At 40.8% G+C, this 26,850-nt stretch overlaps 1 protein-coding gene across 2 annotated transcripts; it reads left to right on the top strand.

The window, feature by feature from the left end:
• On the top strand, positions 1-26,597 carry LOC139285523 (ras-specific guanine nucleotide-releasing factor 1-like). 2 transcript variants are annotated; one of them, XM_070906206.1, is made up of 27 exons: positions 1-276; positions 5,897-6,003; positions 7,887-8,034; positions 8,860-8,952; positions 10,229-10,482; positions 10,609-10,688; positions 11,069-11,262; positions 12,488-12,597; positions 13,113-13,231; positions 13,993-14,153; positions 14,802-14,865; positions 15,431-15,573; positions 15,936-16,018; positions 16,872-17,120; positions 19,711-20,081; positions 20,558-20,674; positions 22,556-22,726; positions 23,156-23,262; positions 23,379-23,491; positions 23,933-23,993; positions 24,145-24,251; positions 24,339-24,423; positions 24,526-24,723; positions 25,273-25,352; positions 25,457-25,574; positions 25,749-25,817; positions 26,505-26,597. In XM_070906206.1, the coding sequence occupies exons 1-27, from the start codon at positions 1-3 to the stop codon at positions 26,595-26,597; spliced, it is 3,771 nt and encodes a 1,256-aa protein (XP_070762307.1). The 2 variants fall into 2 exon arrangements, with proteins under 2 accessions (XP_070762307.1, XP_070762230.1); XM_070906129.1 differs by having other exon boundaries at positions 14,802-14,872; positions 15,408-15,573.
• Positions 26,598-26,850: the final 253 nt, after the last annotated feature.

Raw genomic sequence — 26,850 nt, 5'->3', positions numbered from 1 at the left:
ATGCAGAAAGGGATGAGGCTCAATGATGGCCATATCACCTATCTGGCTCTTTTGGCGAAGAAGGACGGGACGAGGCGAGGCTGCCTGAGTAAGAAAAGCTCAGACAACACAAAATGGCATTCAAAGTGGTTCGCTTTGTTGCAGAATATGCTGTTTTATTTCGAAAACGACTCCAGCTCACGCCCCTCCGGATTGTACCTGTTGGAGGGATGTGTTTGTGACAGGGCGCCGTCACCGAAACCATCTCTCTCAGCGAAGGAATGCTTAGAGAAGCAGGTAAGATATCGATCACACGGGGGGCTCCCATAAGTCTGACTGCCTGACAGTGTCATGGTAATCCGTCTCACCGAGCGGACGCACTCATTAATGCTGCTGCTGCTGCTGCTGCTGCTTGTTGTGTCCCTCCTGACGGCAGAAACTTGCTTTTACCTATTTGGCTCTCGCTTAAAGCGACATTAATGAGAGGAGGTATATTGTACACGCAGCAAAAATCCCGTACAAACGACACAGTTGCTGTTTTTATCCAAATTTATCACGGAATCAATGTCCCAGAGATGTTCACTTGACGTTGAGTGTTACGTAATGGCGTCATTCTAACTGATTGATTGTCTCGATTCTGCACTAAAATAGCCTCGCAGCCTGCCTCAAAGGTAACTCATCAAGTGCACCAAATACAAAGACACAGCGGTGTGAAGTGAACAAGATAAACGCAATTCTCTGTGCAAACTTTGCAAACACAGGAACTACTTTACTTCCCTCCACTTCTTTCCTTGTTATCGTCATAATATTTGTTGCAGCACCTTTATTCTTACATGAAAGACTGTATTTCTGGACGCCTCAAACGTTGAGGGATTGCAGCTCATATGCAGGGAGTAAACTTAAACAGCATCCAAACTTTGCAGGTTGCCATCTTGCGGAGGAGAGCTGCCCCCTTCCCTGTCGTTTTGACGTATTGATTTAATTCCTTGTCTTGATATTAATAGCATCCTACCTTGGCAACTGCGTCTCCCCGGTTCATAGCGGCTTGGTTCATTTGATAGCTCTCTCATTATCGCGTGGTTGTTAACGACAGCCATGAATGAAAAGCAAACGATGTCCCAGGCATGCTTTTGTTTCTCAGTACATCCCCCCATTTTAAATCCTCTGGCATTTAGTGCCACGGATTAACATGTGTGAGGGCTACACAATTTCCACTGTTTATGGGGGTTTTTTTTATGCCAGTGTGGCACAGTCAGAAATAATCTCTTGGTTGCCTCCAGCTAAACAGTTTGGAGGGGTTATGAAAGGCTGCTGCTGGAAGAAATAAACCTTGTGGCATAAAAGCATTTAAGAGCCAGAGAAGTGGTCAAGCTGCTGTAAGCTATGACTGCAGTCACCTTCTGAAATCTGCTCTGCCAGCTGCAGTCTCTTCTGCCTTCCCTGCAGCAGAGCTGATGGAGAACTGAAGTCAAAAGTCAGAGACCCGTCATTTTATCTGCTCAGTCATCATAAGCTTTGTGTATGAGGCAAACAGGTGGTGTTTTTTACACTACCGCCATGGACATGTTAAATTTGCAATTTTATTTTATAATCCTTCACTCCTTTTGAGTGTATGTACAAAGGTTTTCACTATAAATGTTGGAAAACCTGGACTTTAGACCCTGCAGACATGTTACTTTTACTACATACTAATAAAACTAATTCAACAAATACAAGTTTCATTTTGCATACTAGCATACACCATGTTTATGTCCTGACATTTGAGTGTTTTGTCTTCCTTTAAATATATTTTTGGACATTTTATGCATGCAACAAATGTCTCTGGCTATACTAGTATCAGGGATGTAATATGGGTACCCACATTATTTTTTGTTCCAAAAGCTGTTTAAAATAACTCCAATGTGAGATTAAAGTACAACTTCAACTACAATTCTGTACTCTCGTAGAAGGAAATGTCGATGTCCTGAGTCATACAAAAAATCATCAACTTCTACCTGGATACACCTTTACAAATACTGAGCATGTCATATCTATCCCATCTTCTATGTTGATTAATTATGCAACCTGCGTTCACAGTTATTATTTAATAGAAATAGCTAAAATATCTGCCTATCCAATACATTGATCAACCCATTGTGGAAATGTTTGATGATGTTTGCACATATTAGGATGTTACACTGTCAGACTCAAATATAATTTTACCCTCTATGAAAATCTGTTGAATTATTCAGCTTCTCAGTGATGGGACTTTACTTACTTTAGGTTTTCTGGTAATGAGTTGGTTTGGCATCACAATAATGTTCTTATTTTGAATTGTCTATAGACAAATAAAGGACAGATGCTGGGTAAATTCATTATGAGTGGCTACTGTACTGTGGCTCCTGCATTTCCTGTATGTGGCTGTTTCCATCAGCTGCACCTGGTGTCGCTGTCCGTGGTGCTGAACTCTGCTGTCGCGTCATGTTCTTCAAACTCTTGCCCTCTGCTCTTTGTTGGCAGAGCTGTCAGGATTAGTATCAGTGTCACCAAGAGGGCGCCTTACAGATGTGCCAGCAGAATTTTGACAATTCAGAACAAGTAAATGCATGTTTATTTTACCCTAGAGAAGTTTTTCCTCGTAATGGAGTTGTCAAATTTAGGTTTTGGGGGTTGCAGCCCTCAGGGGAAAAAATGGCACTGGTTGTTTTTTAAAACACATTTTCCTGACGGGCGATATCTTACAGTCATGTGAACTTTGACTGTCCTCTCACACAAGTAGCAAACTAAAAAAACTAAAAGTAGCAGATGAGAAAAAGCTCATATTCATCATATGGGTTTCCCCCCAGGGATCAATAAAGTATTTCTGATTCTGATGGGTTGTTTTGGACGGCACCGACAAGGATGATGACTTGTTGGTCATAAAGTATAAAACTTTGCACACCGTCAAGCCTATTCTCTTAAAACCATGTCAGGACAAGAGGCATGCCCTGTTCTGGGGATGAAATGTGGACTGAGCGACATCCACAATGACAGCTGTTCATGCAGGCTGCTCCGGTGAATTTATTTCAACAGTGAATTAAATGAATTTGAAAGCCTTCAATTAGCATAACACAGTCTTCTGTTCAGCACGTGTCCCTTTACATAATATGTGTCAGGAATAAATTCTCCCAGTTTTGTGTTATTTGTGTGGGGGTGTGAAGTTTTGTGCATACGTATACAAAATTTGGGATGTGTACTTGCACAAATGCATGCTTTTCATGTGCGAGACAGACTTGTGGGACTCTGCATGGCTTTATTTGCCTCCCTGTGTCCTCCTGCATACAGCAATGTCGATCTATAAAAGGTGAAATGAGGACAGAAAGCGTAATCAATGCTGCAGGTGTCTTAGAGCATACAGATTTCCTTTTTCACTTCCCCCACTTTGGAAAAACAAAGAATGACACTCGAGTCAATGAGCAGACTGCGGAGGTCATCTGAGGCAATGCTACTGTAGGTTTTTCTGACCTGTTACATATGCAGATTACAACAGATTCCACATTTCTGCTGTTAGTGGTGTGCGTGCATGTACTGTATGTCTGTGTGTGTGTGTCAGAGCTACAGGAGGAGTGCTGGATCTTATCTGTGTGTGTGACAGGGAGAGGGACAATGCAGCGAATAGATGCCAAGCCAACTGCCACCTTGCAGGGCTACAGCGCTTTTTATAGCCCTCACTCCTCAAAAAGGCAAAAGATCTTTCTCTCCCTCCCTCTCCGTCTGTCTCTCGCTCCGTTCTCATTGTATTCTTTGGAGTGTTCTACTTTTTAAATTTTCTTATTCCCCATTTAGAAGGCGAGCTACGTTTAAGCCCACAGTTGCTATGGCAACCCCTATTTGCATCTGAAAAAGTGCATTTGAAGGGGCCAACGAAATGTGCAACAACATGCCTCGGCATTGTGCTTCACTTAGCAAGTACAGCAAATATGGACATATGAGAAATGTGAGGTGGGTCATCTTAGGTGGTGGTGTTGGAGGTGAAGTGGAAATGCTTGATATGTTTACGTTTTCTTTTTTGTTTTACTGTTTACAAATTAAGAAAAAAAGACTAAAGATAAAAGGATCATAATTTTAGGAACTCCATTTTCTCTAAATCTACAGTTCCTGAATTCATTGTATAATCTAGAAGTGTAGGTTATACAGTAAACAGTCTTTACATAAACAGCATGACTGTGGCCGGTTTAAAATAATCACTATCGTATATATATATCTATGATATAATATCTACATCCAAAAAAAAAGAGACACCAAAGGTATTGTCCAAGTGGGTCAATGCCTTGTATTGACTGAACGAATGTATGCGTCAATAGTGGTCTATTATATGTTTGGCACCACAGAGAATCAATATTCCAAATATGTTTAAAGAATTGTTTTGAAATGTGTAGACTGTCTGTTAATGCTCTAAGTTTACTGCAGGTGGTTCAAATTATGCATTCAACAAACATTACCGTTATGTACTTTTCTCTTGTGTTATGTTGACATTAGTTATGGGTCCCACCACGGTATGTGTAACAATATTATTACATAATAATTCTTTTCTTTTCATATTTTCTTTCTTTTTGTCTGACCTTATATGGAGACAATTATTGCAGTGGAAGCAATTCCTTTTTCTATATAAAGGATATAAAATCCATTGTCTTTAACTGTGTTTTACAACTGGGGTCTAAACTGAAGTAAGGCGTCATTTTCTGTAGCAGACTCATGTCATTAGTTCAAAATCATGTTTATAAGCAATTCTCTTAAAATTAGAGAAAGTCATGAAGTACCATGGTGATGAAACAATGTGAGACGTTTAAGAGGGCCCAGGGTCTCCTCTCCCGCCAAACAAAACATTAGGGTAGCTGTAAATAGCTGTTCATAAGGAGTATGTATAAATGAATGTATAATAGCAAAAGAGAGATAAAAATGCTCTGACGTTAAGTGATTGGAAGCCACCTTTAACATCAGCATTACATAAGTAAACGTGTTCAATCTTTTCTCTTTTTCTCTACTCCAGATGAAATTCAATAGTTTTTGTTCATAGATTTTAATTAAGGATTTACTACGGGCTACATTGTCTCACTTACCGAGAGATAATGTCTCTGTAGCAAAAAATGTAGTGACGTGGAGCTAAATATAGCTGCCTAAAAGGCTTGACACACCAGCTCACAGGAAGCGGGAGATGGGAAGCACATTATTGACAAAGGCCCATTCTGCTGCTCATCAGGAAATATGGAACATTACTCCCCTTCACAAATGATTTGCTCTTGGCATTTGGGAGGGATAAAAAATCCAATATATTGGATTTGTGGGGGTCTATTTACAATGCATCAGTGTTATATAATTTGATGCGTTTCTACCACAAATAGGCTTGTCTGTACTATCATGACAATGACCACCACTTTGTTGATTTGAGGATTTTATCTGATAAGCCTATTAGAAAACAATTCCACATTCATTTTCCTTAATTGTCATAACTGAACCTTTAAGGCTGCAGGGTCATTGGAGATAATTGGTGTGGGAGTAAAAAGGGGTGAGGACGCGGAGGTGTTTATGCAAAGCAAAACAAAACTAAACAAAACATGGCGTCAATCGAGAGGCTTCCACCAATTCAGAGGTGAGTTGCCAGGTTACAGACAGAACCCTCAGAGGCTTTATAATGAATCTCTCAAGACTTTTCCCCGAAGATCTCTCTCTCCCACTCATCCACACACATGGGAATGCATGCACATGAGGGACTGTATACGTACAACTTCAATTTCAACGAAATGTAGGTTTAAGAAAAAGCCGGTCATTGATGAGGTTTTCCTCCAGCTCGTCAAGGACACATTCTACATCTTCCACTTTGGAACGCTTTAATATATTCTCATTGTCTCATTATATTCAGAGCAAATGTTTGACTCTTTTCTATGATGTCGTTTTCCAGTATTACTTCACTGTCACGTTCAATCATGACAACCAGAAAGCTTTGGAGCTGCGCACAGAGGACGTCAAGGACTGTGATGAGTGGGTGGCTGCTATCACACAGGCCAGGTACTCCTCACACACGACCTCTCACCTACATACACACCGTCCGCTGAGGAGGTTCTGAGGCGGAAGATTTTGTTGAGAATATTTGTGTGTGTTTACCCTGTGATGTATCATCAGTCAATTTAATCAATCAGTGAAAGATATAAGTATAACCCTATAAGGAATAAGAATATAAAGAATTTAAAAAATCTAATAATATCATCATGTAAAAACCTTCCTCACAGCTTATCAGGGTGAAAACCCTCAGAAGAGCATGTCATTCTTCAACTTAGATACAAGGTTTCCCCTTCCTTGACAGCATCAAATTAGTCAATTACAATAGTATTAACATGAACACACGTCTCGTCCTGCACCTTAGCTTGTTGAACGAGCCCCCAAACAAACATTCACTGGGGAAAAGTGCTTTGCTGATGTCGGTTTGCGGGCTAGAGAGCTAATTAGCTGCTCACGATTAACAATACGTTTAAAAAACACGTTAACATTATTTCTGACTACAAAAAGGGATAACTAAGTGTGATTTCAGTTGAACTTTGAAATTAAACACATGAATTGTATCCTAACAAGAATTGAATGTCAGGTTGTACTTAGGCACAGCGGTTCTTTGAGCTTAACGCCAACATAAGTATGCTAAATGCTGTTTACCAGGGTCACCATTTTAGTTTAGCATATTAGCATGCTAAAATTTACTAAGAGGCATAAAACAAAAAGTACAGTGGAGGTATTTGATCATAAAGTACAAATACTTTGACCTAATCTGAAAAGACAGAGGATGACCAAAGTCATTAGAGCCAAGGCTAAAAAAACATTCGTGTTAGCTTTAATAATCTGGCGTCCCTGTCCTGTCCGATAAATTCTGCCAGGGTTCAGATTTTAAGGATCGGAGAATGTAGTTACAGTAGTTCAGAGATGCACTAAATTAACGTTTCCACCTTTCTTCTCTGCTGTAGAATGATCTCTGTCATAAGTTTCACTTTTCATCAATACCAGAATCCCATCGGATGCACATTGTGGCGGTCAGCGTATTTGGGGTCAAGGTTCAATTTAATTAAACTTTAGCCACACAACCTAATGATAAATCAACGTGTTGTGAGCCGCTATGGCTTGCTCAGCTTCCTGAGAGAGTGCAGACGCTCTCTCCATTGTAAATAATGGCCTTGCTGTCTTTAATGTCGAACTTGCCCTTTTGGTGTGAAAGCCCTGTAAGACGGAGAACTGACTCTTTTAAGATTCCCTGCCCTGGATTATTATAGAACTATTAGATAAATAAATGAAATAAAACGTCTGATTATTTGACGTATGGAGTCTTGAGATGTTTAATGAGCAAAATGAAGAGACAAAAGAGGGTCATGAAAGCCAAGCAATACAATCACTCTAAATGTCAGCAGTGTGCATTTGTATGGCAAAAGGTCAATTGATTGGACTCATTGAAGATTACATTGATTAGTGCTCAGTCAAGGCAGCAGCACTTACTGTACAGGACTAAGTTGGCCTGTAAGCATGTAATACACAGCAGGGCAATGAAGATCTGTATTTTCATATCATCATGTTGCTTTTTTAGAGGTTTCTATGTCACATTATAATACTTATTAATTTCAGCACATTTCCAGTTTAACAAGCTGTTGAATCAAATTAAACTAAAACCCCTTGTTGAACTGGGTACAGAATTATTGCTCATGCAGAAGCAGCCTTTACACATGGTTTGCAAAGCCAGCAAGTATTTGAAGAATCGGTTGCATAAGTGCCTGCATTCTGTGCAGACATAAGGTCTGCGGTTCAAACATATGCTGATCAGAGGTCTGCTTTTGCTTTGATAAATCTATGGAGAGCCCATGAAACACGCGTTAATGAGGTCCTTACAATGTCTGTGTGCGTGTGTGTTTGTATAGTTACAGGAACCTGGCTACAGAGCATGAGACCCTCATGCAGAAGTATCTCCATCTACTCCAAATAGTGGAGACGGAGAAAACGGTTGCCAAGCAACTTCGACAACAGATAGAGGATGGGGAAATCGAGATAGAGCGGCTAAAATCAGAGGTAACTTTGCCTTGTAATTTCATGCTAGTAATGCCCGTGTATGTGAGAGTGTGTGTTTTGTCTTACTGTATGGCCCACAGTGGAGACAGAGAGAGAAAAGACGGACATGAGAGTAGTCAGGCTTAGAGTATAAAGACAGAAAGGGGGCACCGGACAAAGGTCACAACCCAGATTCCAGAACCACAGTGTTGTGAGTTCATGGCGAGCGTCGTAGCTTGCAGCGCCCCTGGGATGTCCTTGTTAGAGACTCTGCAGTACTGTTGAGTGTTTTGTATCCTAATTATTCCGTCTAAACTAGATCAAATGCACCTCTCTTTAATGTGCTAATGGCTAGCTCCAATTGAATTGAATGTTTTCAATATGCATGAATCAGCTTCTATTATAGTGGATACTGCAGTCTGCACCAGAAAATGATAATCAACTGTCTCACTTTTCATGGCTGAAACGTGTCGTAGTAATGGATTTGGGGTTGTTTTGTTTAAAAGATGTTTTTCTTGAGTCTATTCTTATTCATACACTGTGACATTCTAATGGCAGTAAATGAAACAGGTCTGACTAAGATAGAATAGAAAACATGTTGATGTAGCTGGTACAATTTGTTTGCTATATAAAATCTTTGAAACCAGCTAATGGACGGTAACAAAGATGAACAAAAACCAAATGAAAAAACATTGAATAAAACATTCATAATCATAACAAAAGCACAGCGTGGAGTGAGAGAATATGGCATGACCAAGATAACGAGCAGGACTTTTAGCTGCATGCAGTATGAGGTACTCATCTTAGCCCACTCAGCCAATGCAACATTTGATTTGTGAATTTCAGATCGCCGGACTTCTCAAGGACAATGAGAAGATCCAGTCCAATCCAGAGGTACCACCCAATGACGATGACACAGAGATCAAGAAGATCAAAAAGGTGAGATCTGACTGCTTTGGCGCTATGCAGTTTTAAAGGAGGAAAAACTGAAGAACTGAAGTCCAAGGGAGAAAGGGGAATGGAGGGAGGGTTTAGGTAAACTTTGATCTGTTCCAGCAGGGATACGTATGGTTTCTGAGACAGGTTTTTAAATGCTACATCATCTTTGGGCACTTGCAGGTTTTATTTTTAACTTTCATTTATTCAGGGAAGCTCACACATGCATTTACAGCAAGGAGCTCCTCATCCACTACAACCACCAGCTTGTTCTGTCTTCAGCCCACAACTTTACTGCTTTGGTTTACTCTCAACGCTTTCATCAATAGGTATCTGTGTTCACACACCCAGTAACAAACGGCAGACAAGGTTAGCAACTAGCTGGTGAACATTTAGCAACTAAAGAGGAAGATCATTTGTTCTCTGGAGTTGGTGAAGACCAAAACAGAGCTTAAAAGAGAGTGAATATCAGACTTACATTTGTCAGGTCAGCAAAAACATGACTCCAAATAAATTCTAATGTCTGCAGGATGTGTAAACAGGCAACTGTTTGCTCGCACGTAATGATATGTCAGTGTTTACAGCTTATTGTGCTGCCCCAAATGAAATGAATGAAAGAATGCAGGTTTAAGGATACAAGTAAACAGTAGGATTCTCCAGCTGCTAACACTGTGACGTCCCAAACCAGAGCTAGCTCTAGCTTGTCTTGTCTTGACATTAGCTACAAGATACCAATCTGAGTCTGACACGGCTAAAGGTGCATTCATGCATTCTTCTTCACCTTGTAAAGTACTAAATCTTAATGTTTACTGCCAGGAAGGATTATCTACATCTCACGGTGGCCTTTTCATTATTTCACACATTATTGACATTTTACAGGTGAAGATTGACAATGACAGGTTGTTGCTATCTACCAATGCTCCACGAAAACCATGATAATTGTCTTAAATAGTTAACGAAATACTGAAAAGTTATGTAACTCTATTGGAATCCATTCTTGTAGACCTCATTTTAGATTAAATAATGTCACACGATAACGTCAGTATAATAATAATTAATATCATGGGTTTCCAGTGAAAATTATCTTGAAATTCTGTCCAAAAGTTATAGGATAAGCTGAAGGACTAAATACTCCTTTTTGTAATGTGTGTAGAAAATTAGCCTACTTCTTAGGCTAGTAAAACCCTTACAAAATCCACTGGATTACCTCAGAAATGTTTAGTCACAAATGCACACACACAGGTAACTTACTTTTGTGTGGTCACCTTTTTCATCACAGGTCCAGAGTTTCCTGCGAGGTTGGATTTGCCGCAGGAAGTGGAAAACCATCATCCAGGACTACATCCGTTCACCCCACGCTGAAAGCATGAGGAAGAGGAACCAGGTGGTGTTTAGCATGCTGGAGGCCGAGGCCGAATACGTCCAGCAACTCCACATCCTGGTCAACAACTTCCTGCGGCCGCTCCGCATGGCCGCCAGCTCCAAGAAGCCGCCCATCACTCACGATGATGTCAGCAGCATCTTCCTTAACAGGTGGCTGGTGGTGAGACTGGTTGTGATAGTGGTGTGACTCGGTACAGTGGGAACTGCCAACACTTGTGAACAAGAGAGTGAGAAACAATAGCTCATGACCGCCATTTTGCTTATTTGTTTTATCAGTGAGACCATCATGTTCCTCCATCAGATCTTCTACCAGGGCCTGAAGGCCAGGATAGCTAGCTGGCCAACACTGGTGCTGGGTAAGAGAGACCGAAACGACCCATCAGTCATCCACACAGTTCAACAGTAGGCTGTTTTTTTGTTGCCAACCACACACACACACACACACACACACACGCACACACACACACACACACACACACACACACACGCACACACACACACACACACACACACACACACACACAAAAGACAGCATACTGGTAGAGCAACTGACTCTTTTTCCATTGAGAATGATTTTAAGAAAATAGCCTGTGTTTTTTGCACTCATTGCTCTTGCTCATTGGTTTATGTCTTTATGAATTATCTTTGCTAGATAGAATATGATTAATTCACATGAAATATATACTGTTTGAATGAATTAAGCAATATTGATGAAGATGTTTGCTTCTCGTTACAGCTGACCTGTTTGACATCTTGCTGCCCATGCTGAACATCTACCAGGAGTTTGTGAGGAACCACCAATACAGCCTGCAGATCCTGGCCCACTGCAAACAGAACCGAGACTTTGACAAGCTGCTGAAGCAGTACGAGGCCAAACCCGACTGCGAGGAGAGGACACTCGAGACCTTCCTCACTTACCCCATGTTTCAGGTAAGATAACAGGGTTACAGGGTTATATACAGTATTATCACAGAGTCCACACACAGCATAAAATATTCTGTGGCGCTTGTGAATCCTGAGAAAAGTACATGTTTTACCCATAAAATACCTTCTTTCCTTCCATTTCTTTACTCCAAAGTATGTATTTGATTTTGAAAGAACTCCAGGTCTTAGTGCTCTAACAGCACTGTGTTAAAATATATTCAGATGCAGTGGTGTAAGAACTTTGCTGAAGTACTGACTTGAATTAATTTACCTTGGTTCACCTGTAGGTAAACAGCAAGATTCATGTTAGTATTGTAAAGCAATCCAGAGCCTTTCTACAACTCTGATGCAACAACTGTAGCTTTTCACATTTCTGACTCACAGTTAAAATAACAAGTGTAATGTTTTTGTATATTGCACAGTGCCAAAATGCCTCACACCTCTATGTTTTGTCAAAATCACAGTGTTGTCTGACATATGATTTATGACTTTATTATAGCTCCTCATAAAGCCAATTAAATTCATTTGTATGGATAGTTGTATTTGTTTATTGTTGGTGAAATTTATGCAGCTGGATTTAGGGCCTTTTAAAATTAGACACATGACGTCGGACAATATTTGTCATTCTGGTTTGGAACAGTGAAAAAAGTATAAAAGTGTTTACTTTTAATTGTGGCTTTATTAGTTTTTTAGAATTGGACCATTATGAGATGTCACCTTAGAAATGATATGTTAGAATGAACAAATTGTCTTGTCTTTCTTAAACTTCAGTGATGAGATGACGTTCCGACAATATGTGTTGAAATTGGGACTGAGGTTTTCAAAGCTACTTTAACAGCAGAACAATGATGCTGAGACTCATAGAAGGGATAAAAGTGGATGTTATTGTGATACATATAGTGTTTCATGGAATATTTATTGAAAATGTTTTATGTTTCAAGTGAAACCAGTGTTACCAGTGTTGTGAATCAAAGTCATAGTTAAAGCGACACATTATTTTGCGAACACAGCAAAATAATAAGAAACTAAGACAATACAGGCAGAGGGAGATAGCTATTTCTGCAGAGACATACACTGCCACACACTTCTAGCAGGTCACAAATGATGATTGAGAGGGATTATTGTTGAGTCTATACATTGTTTTCTTAGGAAAGTCCTGTATAGTATGCCTTTAAATATACTAATTTCAATAAGTGGTTCAAACTTCTCTCTTTCTCTCTTACTCTCTCAGATCCCTCGTTACATCCTGACGTTGCATGAGTTGCTGGCTCACACACCCCATGAGCATGTGGAGAGAAACAGTTTGGACTATGCCAAGTCAAAACTGGAGGAACTTTCCAGGTAGATCAGTCAGTCAGTCAAGCAATTGAACATGTATTGTACATCGCACTACAGTGTATGTTACAACCCAAAGAAACTCAGTGTGCTTAATTGGATCTAGAGCTTTGAAGGAGTGAAAGAGGAATTAGACTTTAAACTAAGATTTTGCCTTGTTTTTAATCATTACATCATCGTTGTATCTGTCTGAATGGTGGAGGGTGCTGACACTAAACATGTGGTTAGAGATACTTTCAATATGCTGTTAATGAGAAATGCTAATGGGGTGCACCTGTCCTGGTTTACAGCTACAAGCTAACTCCTTAGGTCAGAAAATTGTATATTTGTGTTGTGTAACTAAATCATCTGCAATTAGAAATAAAAAATGTTTATCACTTCTTTAAACAAGTCTGAGAGTACAGTGTTTAACAAAAGCATTAGCATGTACGAATCTTAGAGATGCAGGGATATCTATCAGATTCATACAGTGATTTTGTGGAGGGATAGTCTGCATTCACGAGTATTTGTTGTCCTTTCAGAATCATGCATGATGAGGTGAGTGAGACGGAGAACATCAGGAAGAACCTGGCTATTGAACGGATGATTGTGGAGGGTTGTGAAGTGCTGCTGGACACCAGTCAGACATTTGTTAGGCAAGGTAAGTTTGTTTCATCGTCACATTAAAACACTGGCTTTTGTGTGCCACATCTGAAAACAAAATACCTAAAGAAAGGTTATGCAACCAACATTGGGCAATTACAAAATTGTAATCAATTACCCATTACACATGACACAAGCAAAAGTAATGCATTACATTACTCATCATTTTACTTTTGTACTCAGTGTCAAAGATACTTTTAAAAAATTAGCTAGTTAGCATGCAACATAACTTGCAAACTGCAAAGCTGTTTTTGAAGGGAAATATGTGATATTATCACATTTAATCAACATTTTCTTTTGGAAGTCATTAAAAACATTTGGAGTCCTTATGACAGTGTCTTCATGTAAACTGTTTCATGAGTGAGTTTATACGATAACTTGCAAAGTCAGAACACAAATAAACAAATGCGCACTCTGATATATAAAACTGTTGAGCGATAAGCACGACCACGTGTGATGGATTTTATCATCCTACAGTCATAAATGTGCAAAACAACAACCTAGGAGCAGTCGTCATACTGACAAAATATGAATATTTAAACACACACGTTTTACTCTCAAAATGTACAGATACAGTAGAAGTACACAGTTTGTGCATTTGTTTTTTAAGTGTCCACACCTGATAACACAAGGGTGTGGACCTGGAGGAGTGTCATCTAAATATTCCCATTAAAGGCTTTCGAAGGTGAGATGCCATTTGTAAGATCATGGTCATGTGTTTTCTCATGTGTGTGTGTGCATCATACTGACACTCCGCAGGTTCTCTGATCCAAGTGCCGATGAGTGAGAAAGGGAAGATCACGAGAGGCCGACTTGGCTCTCTGTCTCTGAAGAAAGAAGGCGAGAGACAGTGTTTCCTCTTCTCCAAACATCTCATCATCTGTACCCGCGGCTCCGGGGGAAAACTTCACATCACCAAGGTACAGTGGGATTGTAATCAAGAGGACCTGATACTGAAAAACCCAATAAATTGAGCTTAAATAAGTTTGGAATTGCAATCTCCTCAAGGGTGGGGTGAGATCTCAAATGTCAAAAGTTTGACAAAGCCTTACATTTGGCCCAACTGTTACGTAGTATCAACCTTTTACATATTTAATCCCAAAAGGGTTTTTAAAAATGTGTCAGTTATTTGTGTAGGTGTTAAATGTTTATGTACTTTATCATTCATACAGTAAAATATCCAGTAAAAACAGGAAATGCATCTTTTTTAATAAAAGTACATAAACGAGACATACACAATTAAAGTAGTAATTCAGTTAAGACTGAATTAAACTGTATTATTGATCTCCAAAGATTTATAATTTGAAATTTATTTTTAATGCAGGTAGTTTAAGCGTTTTAATCACATCTTCAAACTGTATGACATTGATTGCATGATGTATTTAGCAAATGCAAATCATAACATTGACCCAGAGTTTTCATACACCTGGTTGAGACATTTACAAAGTCTGTACTGTTTTCAACAGCATTTGTTAGATTTCTTAAAACCATGCAGAAGCCTCCGCTGTCTATTAGCTGGTAGGACGCTGTATATGACCTTTTGACCCTTTTTTTTTACCCTGTCACAGAATGGAGTTGTCTCTCTCATAGACTGCACACTGATGGAAGAGCCAGAGGGGACAGACGATGAGTGTAAGTTGTGTATGTAGTAGTTGAAAAATAAAGTTAATATAGCTCATTTGAACATATTGGACCTGGCATCACCTTCTTCAACAGTCAGTGATCAAAACTGCACATGCAGTGTTTTACCCCAACATACTGATTGTGTCATTTATAAACAAATTGTACTATTTTGTACAGAGTATTAGTCCCTAATGTTATCCTCCCTGTCACTCCCTCAATAACGCCACACTGTTGTATTCGTGACTCATGGCCGTCAAAGTTAACCAAAACTTTCATACTGTGTAAAGGCATTTTTTTTGTAACAGATACTGCTAAGAATCAGTCATCTTTAACTCAGTATGATTTAAATATGATTTAAAATCTGCTCCTCTCAGAGCTTTAAACTACACTCAGTCATGAATAGGAACAAATAACTGAACTAACTAACTTAAGTGCTAAAGTGTACAATTTTTATTTTATTTTGTCATTTCTGTTTACTTGTCTGTTCCTCTTTCTTCTTATAGTGTTTATTGTCAGTGTTTTATATTTTTTCCTGTTTCAGTAAGATGAAGGTTGTTGAATTTGTGCCTTGCAGCCAAAGGGGAGCGTAGTGGCCAGGACACAGAGCACCTGGACTTTAAAGTGATAGTGGAGCCCAAAGAGGGTCAGCCCTACACCGTCATCCTGGTGGCTTCATCCCGACAGGAGAAATCAGCGTGGACTAGTGACATCAGCCAGGTACGTGTCCTCACCTGCAGGATTAAAGAGTGAATATGTTCCCCCCAAAAAAGAAACCCACTGCAGGATATTGTGAAGTGCTGTTTTGACATGCATGTCGTTGAAGAAGCAGTCATTAGCTGAGTTTCCACAACAGAATTGGAGCTAAGACTTCCTCTATATCATGGGAAAAAAGTGTACAGTAAACATTCTTGTGAGCTGACTTTTGACCTCAGCTTGTTACCATGGCTCCACATGTGATGAGATATATTTCTGGACGTAACGTAACAGAAAAAAACACTGTGGCTTATGGCCATTAGGGGTAGAAAATTGTATCAGATTTGTGAACTCACTCACCCTCTTGCCTTTTCTGTCTGTCACAGTGCATTGACAACATCCGCTGCAATGGTCTGATGATGAATGCCTTCGAGGAAAACAGTAAAGTTTCAGTGCCGCAGATGATTAAGTGAGAGTCGGACACCACACAGAAATGCACATACATTATAAACAGCTTTACATAAATACGTGACAAATGCTTGAAAAATACATGATCATGTGTTCCCAAACTCACACACGTTTTTACTTACATACTTAATTAATGGCATAACATTTTCCCTAGGCTCTAGCCTTAACCATCTCAAATACATGCCTGACACCAACCTAAACCTTTTTGACATTTCGCCCTCAAGTCAAGACATCAAGTCTTAAACAGCCCTTGGAAAAGTGAAAACCGAACAATATGTTGTTACTTTTTAAAAATATCCTCACTTTTAAGATCTTTAAGTGGCCCCCATAAAGATTACAAGAGCACACAGAAACACACACACACTCAAACATTCGTGTTATAGTTGAAGAAATTACCTCTCCTACTGTGTGTATGTATCCACAGCTACCGCTAGAAAATCTGGGTCCCCTGAATGCAACTCAAGAGTCACTCTGACACAGTACATAACATACATACAATTCCTTGATATATTTGCGGTCAGTGGGATGGCTCACCAGAGAGTCTGCATCAGTTTTAGTAAGACTATATAGGCTGAAGCCGCATGTGAGGCTTAAAATACAGTATTTTGCAGAACATTATTTGACATTTCACATATTCATTCTGATGGTTAAAATTTCAAAATTAGACTTCTCTGGTAACCGTAGAGATTTTTTTTTTCTGGTGGGGAAACTACCCTACCCATAGCAATGTTAATGCTCTACCCACTGATCCACACGTGACCAGAAAAGTGTACTAACTGGAGATGCACTCCTTAAGTACTGGGAGCTAAATCCCTGTGAGTAACATTCCTAACCTCACTTAAATTCCAATGCAGGTCGGATACCAGCTTGTACTGCGATGATGTCGACATCCGCTTCAGCAAGATGATGAACTCCTGCAAGGTGCTGCAGATCCGCTACGCCAGCGTGGAACGTTTGTTGGAGAGGCTGACCGACCTGCGCTTCCTCTCCATCGACTTCCTGAACACCTTCCTCCACTCCTACCGCGTCTTCACCAGCGCTGATGTAGTGCTGGACAAGCTCATCACCATCTACAAGAAGCCCATCAGTGCCATCCCTGCACGGTGAGTGATCCCAAGTGAGGTATGAAATTGTCCACACAAACCTTTTTTTAGTTGCAGGCTAACAGAGGAAGCTTGAAGATCCTTGCTCTTGTGAACCCAATGTTTTGTGTCTTGTTCTGCATACTCTGTGAGTGTGTGAGTGTACACATTATTTTATTAGTTTATTAGTCATTACAACAAGTAAGTAGATGCAATTTCTTCACCTCATAGTTACAGTATTTGTTTTTGATTCCCCATCTGTGGTTGCTGGGAAAGTCTCCAGCTCTAGTTCAAAAACTTTAACTTTGATGTAACAGTTGCTCTGCCACAAAGATATGATATATGACTTGTTTAGCCATGCTAGAAGCTTGGTTGGTTGGTCCACCACTTCGATCCAGAATGAAATAGCTTTTATCTACGTAACTATTGAATGGATTGCCATGACATTTTGTACAGAGGATGAATCCTACTAACTTTGATGGTCCCCTGACTTTTCATTCAGCACCATCATTGGGTTAAAATTTTAAACTAACTTGGGTTTATGGCCAAATACTTGCTAAACGAATGACATTCCCACCAGCCTCAGCTGTAGTTTGTGTTTAATGCTAATTAGTTAGCGTGCTAACAGACTAAACTAAGATGATGAACATGGTAAACCTGCCAGACATCAGCATGTTAGTATTGTCACTGTGACCATGTTAGCATGTTAGCTCAAAGCACCACTAAGTACCTAAGTACAGCCTCACAGAGCCGCTAGCATGTCTTGTTACAGTAAACCAACATGGGACCAAATGATCAAACTCCAGGTGCATCAGTCAAAAAACTGCATAATTATTTGATACGTGAAGTCAGTCTGCTGCACATGTAAAGGAGAACTGCATCAGCCAATCATAAGAAAAGTGTGTTAACCAGCAGAAACAGCAGAACTCATGCTGAAACAGAGGACCTATGCATGGCCCACCTCTGTAGCAGTACTGTTGTCCTTCTTCATGAAGTGTTTCTATAATTTTATCTACCCCTGCATATTCTCTGTTGAAGTTTAAGAGGACACCTTTAAACAGCAGAGCTAAAATGGTTTGGTTACATTAAACCCCTCCGAGCCCCTCCCTGCGAGGCCAATCCCTGAAGCTTGTGACAACTGAAAGGGAGCAAAGTTTGAAATTTCCACATATTTTCTCCTGAGGATGCAGCAACAGTCCTGTAATGGTGCAGTGAAAAGGTGGGACTTCCCCGGTGTCTGGATTTGTCTTTGCTCTCACGTGGACTAGTCAGTAAGCAGCCCATCATGCTATCACAGCCCTTCCAGGTGAGAGGGCACTAGAGGAGAAGCCGTGGGAGGTCACACCAACACATCCACTCCTCTGTCTTCTGTCCACCATCACGGTTAATTGGGTCCTGCGTCCACTCACCTCTCCCCAACCCCTCCTCTTCTTTCTCATTCCTCTCTTTACCCTTTTCCATTCTCTCACTTTTATTTTTCTTTCCACAAGTCTGACCATTCCTCTCTCCGCTGCGCTGTCACCATGGCAACCCTCCACTCTGCTGCAGGACCCCACCCTCTCCCTCTCTCCTCGTCTTCTCTCTCCCTCCCTCTCTCTCTCCCTCCCTCTCTCCCTCCCTTTCTCTCCCTTTCTCCCATCATCTGCAGCGGCTCTATGGTATTAAATATTGATGGTGGTGTTTTGCACCCAGACCCTGCTCTCCTCTCCTCTTCTCTCTCTTTTTGTCTTACTCCTCTCTCTTCTCCTGCTTAATTATCTCCTCTTGTCTTTCCTCTCCCCTATTTCACTTCTGTCCTCTCTTGACTCTCCACTTTTGCTTTTTGTGCTTTGTCTTTCTCGTTTTCTTTTTGACCCCCCCCTTCTCTCCTTTCCTCTATCCTCCCCGCCACCACCCTTCCCTGCCCCATTCCAATCTTTGCTCCTCTCATGTCCTTTCTTTTACTGTTTTGCAAATTTAGGCGAGCAGACACAACATGGCTGCAACTAACAACATACAGGGCTGGAGGCTTCCCATTCGCCCACTCCCAGCCAGCAGCCTTTGCTGTGGTGGAATCCATATCCACTATGTTGCTCCTCTCTCGCCCCCTCCCTCTCTGTCGTCCCTGCTTTTTTTTTTTTTGCACTGCACCTCTGTCTCTTTCTCCCACTTTCCCTCTCTGTCTCTATCTGGCTCCCCTTTTCTCTGTGTTTCTCTCTCCCCATGTCTCTGTGGGCCTCCCCTGGGCTGGTTGCTGTTGGCAGCACCCGTGCCTCCCACACTGTCACTTGACATGCTATTTATAGGCCTTCAGAGGGGGTGGCTCTCAGTGCAAGGAGGATGCTGTCTTAAACAATGTAGTTTAAATAAAAGAGGCAGGAGCTCCCGAAGAGCCCTGTGGTTAATGTGTTCCCTCTCTGCTTCTGTGTACAGACACCAAGTGCACCATGCACCCCCATTATCACCATTTCTCCCCTTTCCACTCTTTCTTATTCAGGTCACTGGGAATAATTACCCATAATCCAAAAAGTGTTTTTAGTGTCTTTTAGTGGTGAAAGATGCTCTTCTTAATGTTCATCCTTTCACCCATTCCTCCCTTTTCTCATCTCTTTCATTCTCTCCTTACCTGCAGTTCTTTGGAGCTTTTTTTTGCCAGCAGCCAGAACAACAAACTCCTCTACGGCGAGCCACCCACGTCGCCGCGTGCCAGCCGCAAGTTCTCCTCCCCTCCTCCTCTCTCCATCACCAAGACGTCCTCGCCCAACCGCCGTCGCAAGCTTTCGCTCAACATCCCCATCATCACAGGGGGCAAAGCCTTGGACCTGGCTGCACTCAGCTGTTCTCCCAATGGCTATGCAATGCACTCCACCATGTCACCCTTCAGTAAGACCACCCTCGACATCAACAAGCTCTATGTGTCCAGCACCATGGCCAGCAAAATCTCCGACGACGGAGAGGCCAAAGCCGAAAGCAAGGCTGAGGAGTCTGTCCTCAACAAGCAAGGTCAGAATCACTGTCCGAGGGATTTTGCTCAGTTTTAATGAGGTTCACGTATAATGTGGTCCACTGTCATGCTCATATCTTGTATATCTCTTTTACTGTTTATCCCATTAAGGTTGTAAAGTGGTACTGATGTGCATATATAAGCGGTCTAAAGGGAATCAGCTCCTTTAAACAGTATCCTTTGAGAATGAAAAGCAAAGGAGCAATACATCCACTTGGCCATGTGTTTTTTTATTTATTAATTTTTTTTACAATGTTGTAAAATTAAACTGACCATGATTATCAACCATGGAAATTAGAAAATGTGTGGTTCTTTCAGACTTGATTGGCCCTGGAGTTTCCTCAATTTATGTCTAGACCTTTTGCTGTCTTATCTGCCCCAATTTTGCCATTTTCCCAGTTACCCCCAAGCCCAGCAGTTATGTCCTCTTCTTCTTGTTTTATTTTCTTGATTGTGAAACACTTTTTCTGTCCAGATCTGTCTGTGAGAGAGGAATGTGCTGAGGACCCAAGTCAGAGTGACGAAACAGAAGCAGAAATGTCTCCTCCCAAGTCACCATCAACACCCAAGAACGTCAAGTCAAAAAACTCTGGTACAGTATGACTCTGTTTCTTCGCCATTGTGTTGCGACCCAGTGTTGTTCTGTTTAAGCTGTTATATGTCCTTTTAGAACGTCTTGTGATCTGCTTTTCCCAACCCAGTTAAAAAACAAATGAGTTGGCAAGAATGTTAAGTAACTTGGCAACAATGTAAGCGCTGGCAAACTACTGTAGCTTAGCGCTTAGTGGTAGTGACATACAGTACTTGCCAGCGGAGTGTCTTGGCGAATTAGAATATGACAAAATAAAATCAATAATAATACATCATGTCAATAACAAAAACCATTGGTAACGTGAAGCACATTTAACAGGCTTGCTATTCTTGTGTTACACTGTCTATGGGCACTTGAATGAATAGTTCCAACTGGCAAATTTCATGACTTAACCAGAAAACCAGATAACATGAATTGAGCAGGTAAAGTGAAATTAAATCAAATTTAGTTAGACAGAGTGTATCAAGAGTGATACCACTCTTGTGCCAGTAAATAAATGTAAATAAGAATCTACCGCCACCTGCCAGTTAGAAAACAGGGGGAAACAGCTAGCCTTGCTCTGTTCAAACGTACAGCTACCAGCACCTCTAAAGCTCTCTAATCAACAGTTACACCTCGTAAAAAAAAAACATATTGCAGTTTTATGGGGGTTATATGCCGGACAGGTTGCCAAGCCACCAGTGGTGACTCCAGGAGGGTACTGCCCCCAGCCAAGAAATAATCTGGCATATGACTTCCTATAAAAGCACATTGTTTTCCCCTTAATGCTAAGCTAAGCTAAGTAGCTGCTGGCAATAGCTTGATATTTACTATACAGCCATGAGAGCTGTATCGATCCTATCTATTTCTCTGCAAGACAGGGAATAAGCGTATTTCACAGAATGTGGAACTATTGCTTTAATACATTTGAAACATTCAACTTTGCACATTTCTCTGAGTCACACAGACACTTGTTGCCTTTGAAGAGTAAACTATTCAAATACTGAGAACATTTTCTTTCAGCTGTCATTAGTACTTGATGTGTACGAAGCGCCTTCAATAGTTTGACTTAAGTAGAGAAAGGTGGATTTTAGGTCCAAATAATGTTTTCAGTGGAAATCAATATTATCAAAGGCAACATAAGGTGTCAGTGTGATTTTTACCTTCAGATCCATTTTTACCATCCAGCAGAGTCAGACTGTGCGTGTGAGAAGTGTAACAAGGTTGAGATGAGAAGCGTAATTCATAGTGTTAAATAAACCCTGCTACAGTAAACTATATAGCAAACTTTTTTCAGAAATTGACTAACGTAACCATAGCCAAACAAGGTCTTGATAAAAACCACCCACAGCCTCCTGGCCCTCCCCGTACCGCATAGAGAGGGAGCATCCACCCCGTAGGTAGTCAGGCACAATTCATCCCCAGTGTGTTCTCTTCCCACGGTGCTGGATACAAGGGAAGCCAGTGCCTTGTGTGTGTAGGTGGAAGGAAACCTTGTACCTTAGCAACGATGTGCATGTTCTTCTATACCGCCCCCGGCTGAACGGAGGAAGGCAGGGAGGAAGGGAGGGAGTGAAGGAGGGAGGCAGAGAGGCAGACACAGTGGAGTGTACACCGTCACTGGCACGAGCTGCAGGACACACTGTGCTGGGTCTGTTTTAGCTCTCTGTTGCCCTCCACTGGTCAACAACTTGGTTTGATTATGCACATATAGTCCATTCACAGCACTTCACAGAGGGAATCAAATCACCTTTAGTCACCTAACCGATGAGCCACCGGCAATTTCCCTTCAGGGTAGACTCGGAAAGGGTTTGTCAGAAAATATGAAATGTTCTCAATTTCGTGGAGAGTAATTCAGGATTTGAATCCTTAAATGTCTATGTTTTGTTTCCCTCCCTATAGAATTTTCCCTGTTTTCCTTTAACAATGGCATGGTGGTGTCATCCTGCCGGGAGCTAGACAATAACCGCAGTGCCCTTTCTGCCGCCTCGGCCTTCGCCATCGCCACAGCCGGTGCCAATGAAGGCACGCCAACCAAGGAGAAATACCGCCGTATGTCGCTCGCCAGCACAGGTCGGTCACATGAGAGGACGGCACTTCTTTTGACCAATAGAGAGGCTTGTTGAGGACTATCTGGAAGTTGCTAGTGTCGCTATTGATAGATATCATGGAGTTAAAAGTAACCTACTGTAATCTAGTGTGAACACCATAAAAAAACTACTTGATCAGATAACCGATGACTTTGTAGTTCAGTTCATTTCTGGCTGGATTATGTAGCCACACTTCTGGGAAAACAACCAAATTAGAAATGTGAAGCTCAGTTATGAACACCACTTAATAGTCTTTAAATATTCAAATAAACAGCTTTTTCTGTACGTAGAAGCATAAAAACAAAACTTAAAAGAACAAATATGCAGGTAAAGTTAATAGTGTTATATCACACAGCTGATTGCTCTGTGGTGGAATTCAGTTTGACTATAACTTTGTTAAACCTGGTTCCAGGTTTCCCTACAGACCAGAGGAATGGGGACAAAGAGTTTGTTATCAGGAGAGCTGCCACAAACAGAGTCCTGAATGTGCTGCGTCACTGGGTCTCCAAACACGCGCAGGTACAGTTCACCTTTCCTTCTTTTTTTCACTGTTTCTTTCTATCTTTCTATACCTTTGCAGAAGAAAAACAACACTTCTGTAATGACTCTGCTGTTGTTCCTGTGTTGGTCCTCAGGACTTTGAGCTGAACACAGAGCTAAAGATGCGGGTAATTGGCTTCCTGGAGGAGGTGATGCATGACCCAGAGCTCCTGACACAGGAAAGAAAGGCAGCTGCCAACATTATCAGGTTGGTTTTCCGTTATCATCGCTTGATCGCACATGCAGTCACATATGACACATCTGGTCATCACAGCCCCGTAGAAAAAAGTTTAGTATTTCTGATGCCAACAATCAGTCGTGATAATAAAAACAGGAACTGAAGATACAGTATATCAACCCAGGTCCTGGCCTAAATCTAAGCCCTACACAAAATGTACCTGGACGCTGGCAGCAAACTTTTCACCCTTTCACCTGAGCTGTAGTTTCTGAATATCTCTGAAGTATTTTCTGTTCCATAGCAAAAGCCAAAAGTGCCCGTAACCCAAACTGAACAAAAAGAGAAATGAATACCCAATGTGCTGGGTCAAGTTGGGCACTTTTGGACAAGTGGAATCCATTATGTCTATTAAGTCATGGCAATTGTGGACAAAACTGTCAAACAAAGGCACTTTTCTCTCCTTGCATGTAGGACTCTCACTCAGGAGGACCCTGGAGACAACCAGGTCACCCTGGAAGAGATCACACAGATGGTGAGAGAAAGATTACAAAAGCCTTTTCAGAATAAACCTCTTACTTCTTGAAATGACTGGGTGCCTTGTAGAAAGGATTTGTGCTTTAGTTGTGATAATGCTTTTCACTGTGTGTGTGTGTGTGTGTGTGTGTGTGTGTATGGTGTGTCAGGCCATGGAGGACAGTAAGACTGAGCCATTTGACAGCCACTCTGCCCTGGAGATAGCCGAGCAACTCACACTGCTGGACCACCTGGTCTTCAAGGTCATCCCATACGAGTGAGTGCACACACATACATGTGTACAAACACAATCACTGAATGTTGGTGTGTTTTTGATTATTTGAAAAACATATTTTTTCTGCAGGGAGTTTTTTGGTCAAGGCTGGATGAAGAACGACAAGAATGAGAGAACTCCGTACATCATGAAAACAACCAAGCATTTCAACGATGTATGTGTTTACTCTGGTATTGTGAAAATAGATAGATAGATAGATAGATAGATAGATAGATAGTCATTATTATGACCATGTATTTTTCTCCTTCTTTGTCAGATCAGCAATAGGATCGCCACAGAGATCCTGCAATGGGACGACGTCAACATGCGAGTGGGGGTGATTGAGAAATGGGTGGCAGTGGCGGACATCTGCCGGTGCCTCCACAACTACAACGCCATGCTGGAGATCACATCCTCTCTCAACCGCAGCTCCATCTTCCGCCTCAAGAAGACCTGGCTCAAAGTGTCCAAACAGGTATCAGTCATATCGGACATGTTCTTCCAGGGGTGTAAGATTTTCGAGTTTTAACTTATTTTTTCCAAATAATCTCTAAAGTTCAGCTGGCCCGCACAACTTAACATCACATAAAGGAGTAGTTTTCTATTTTGGGAAATTGTTATTTGCTCTCTTGTCGAGTGTTAGATGAGAAGATTGATGCCACTCTCATGTTTTCTACATTAAATATAACGGGCACAGTGACTTCCTGGACATGTCGTCACTGTCTTTTCACAGTTTTTATGCTAAGCTAATTGCATCCGGGCTCTAGCTTCATATTGAGCCTACAGATAAGGAAGTGGTATCAAACTTCTTCTAATTCTTGGCAAGAAAGTGAATAAGCATATTTCCCCCTCCCTCATAGTTCCTCCTTTTTTTCCTAGTGAGCATTTCAAACTTTCATTTATTTTTTTTATAAGTTGTATCAAAACCGAAACAGGACATTTTGCAAGTGAAACTAAGTGAAAGGGAGACAACATGCTCTTAGAGATAAAAATAAATAAAACGTACCTTTGATCCATTTTCTAGACAAAGACTGTGATCGACAAGTTACAGAAGCTTGTGTCATCAGAGGGAAGATTCAAAAACCTGAGAGAAGCTCTGAAGAAGTAAGCATCAACAGTTTTTCACACATTGTGGTGGAGGAGTTTCATATATTCCCCTTTATATTTGTGTACTATATCTCTATATCTGACCCACCTTTTGTCCTCAGCTGCGACCCTCCCTGTGTTCCCTACCTGGGAATGTACCTGACTGACCTGGCCTTCATTGAGGAGGGAACACCCAACTACACAGAGGACAGCCTGGTCAACTTCTCCAAGATGAGGATGGTAAAGAACACCAATGTGTTGATATACATACAGCACTTTAAACCTTATATTGTTTCTGGTTTGAGTTGAGTTTGTCAATTCTGTTACATGTCAGCAATCTGTCCACCAGGTATTGTTGACAAAACTAACCTGCAGGCTTGAAATTTATATAATTTTCTTTTCATTTGCCTCCAGATATCTCACATTATCAGAGAGATACGGCAGTTTCAGCAAACAGCTTACAAGATTGATTATCAACCAAAGGTGAGGTCTTTTGTCTGTATTGTTTTATTGTGTATTTTATACTTTTTCAGGATCTCCATATTTTAATTACTTGGATTTATTACTTGACTAGTATTGCAATATCATTTTAGTTTTTCTAATGGTATAAGTCTGTATTATTTTATAAAAGATTTTTCCATTATCAGCCCTTTCAAGTTTAAATAAGCTAATTAATTTGATCTTTTTCTATTTAACCTGAATAAAGTGGCTGCAAGTAGCAGGCAAAATTAAAATGTTCTAGCCACAAGCTACTAGTAGTAATGTATATCTTTGATTACTAGTCAGTCATTGCTTATGGAGAACAATATAATCATATGTTTGCCCAGTGGGCGTTATTTTCATTACATGAATCATTTATTAACAGTACACAGTTTACATTTGTTCCAGATATGTTTGTCATTTTGGGACACTCATTTGAAGTTTTTTGGCTTGTCACATTACACAAAAGCAGAATACACTCAAGCAAAAGTACTGCATACAATGTGTAAATAAGAAAGACTTAATAAAGGCTGGTTTCCTGCCAAAGTGGCCAACAGAACTGACAGAACTGACCATTAGAGAAATGTTTTATATGTTCACTAATAGCAGGTATTCACACTGTAAGTCAACATCTATTCTAAATATAGAGCCTTGAACGAACTGCTTTGTCTGTGTTCATTATTGCTTTAGGTTGCCAAGTACTTGCTGGACAGCAGTACAGCGCTGGATGAGGAGAGTCTGTATGAAGCGTCTCTGAGAATCGAGCCCAAAACTTCATCATGAAGAGGATCTCTCCCACCCTCAACCCTCATATGGAGTGTACAGGAACAATATATCATAATGTACATATACTATTATTTGTATTAGACACAGTAGGCTTTGCCCTTCTAGTATGTGCTCCCCAATGGACTCGTTGTGTATAATCGTTATTAGAGACTGAGTAGAAGCCCAGAGAGGTTTTATTTATATAGTTACAGAGTATTTATATGTTACTTATCGTCTTAAATACCATTTTATGATAAAGTTATTTTCAACC

Source organism: Enoplosus armatus, chromosome 1, assembly GCF_043641665.1.
Source record: "Enoplosus armatus isolate fEnoArm2 chromosome 1, fEnoArm2.hap1, whole genome shotgun sequence".
Taxonomy (NCBI): Eukaryota; Metazoa; Chordata; class Actinopteri; order Centrarchiformes; family Enoplosidae; genus Enoplosus; species Enoplosus armatus.
The sequence above is the reverse complement of the archived record's forward strand: the minus strand, read 5'-3'. Positions and strand labels throughout refer to the sequence as shown.

Bases quoted from the DNA above. Each gene is read 5' to 3' on its own strand.
- LOC139285523 (XM_070906129.1), top strand. From the start codon at position 1: ATGCAGAAAGGGATGAGGCTCAATGATGGCCATATCACCTATCTGGCT. The intron at 20,675-22,555 runs GTACAGTATGAC...CCCTCCCTATAG, and splicing joins CGTCAAGTCAAAAAACTCTG to AATTTTCCCTGTTTTCCTTT. The intron at 23,492-23,932 runs GTTGGTTTTCCG...CCTTGCATGTAG, and splicing joins GCAGCTGCCAACATTATCAG to GACTCTCACTCAGGAGGACC.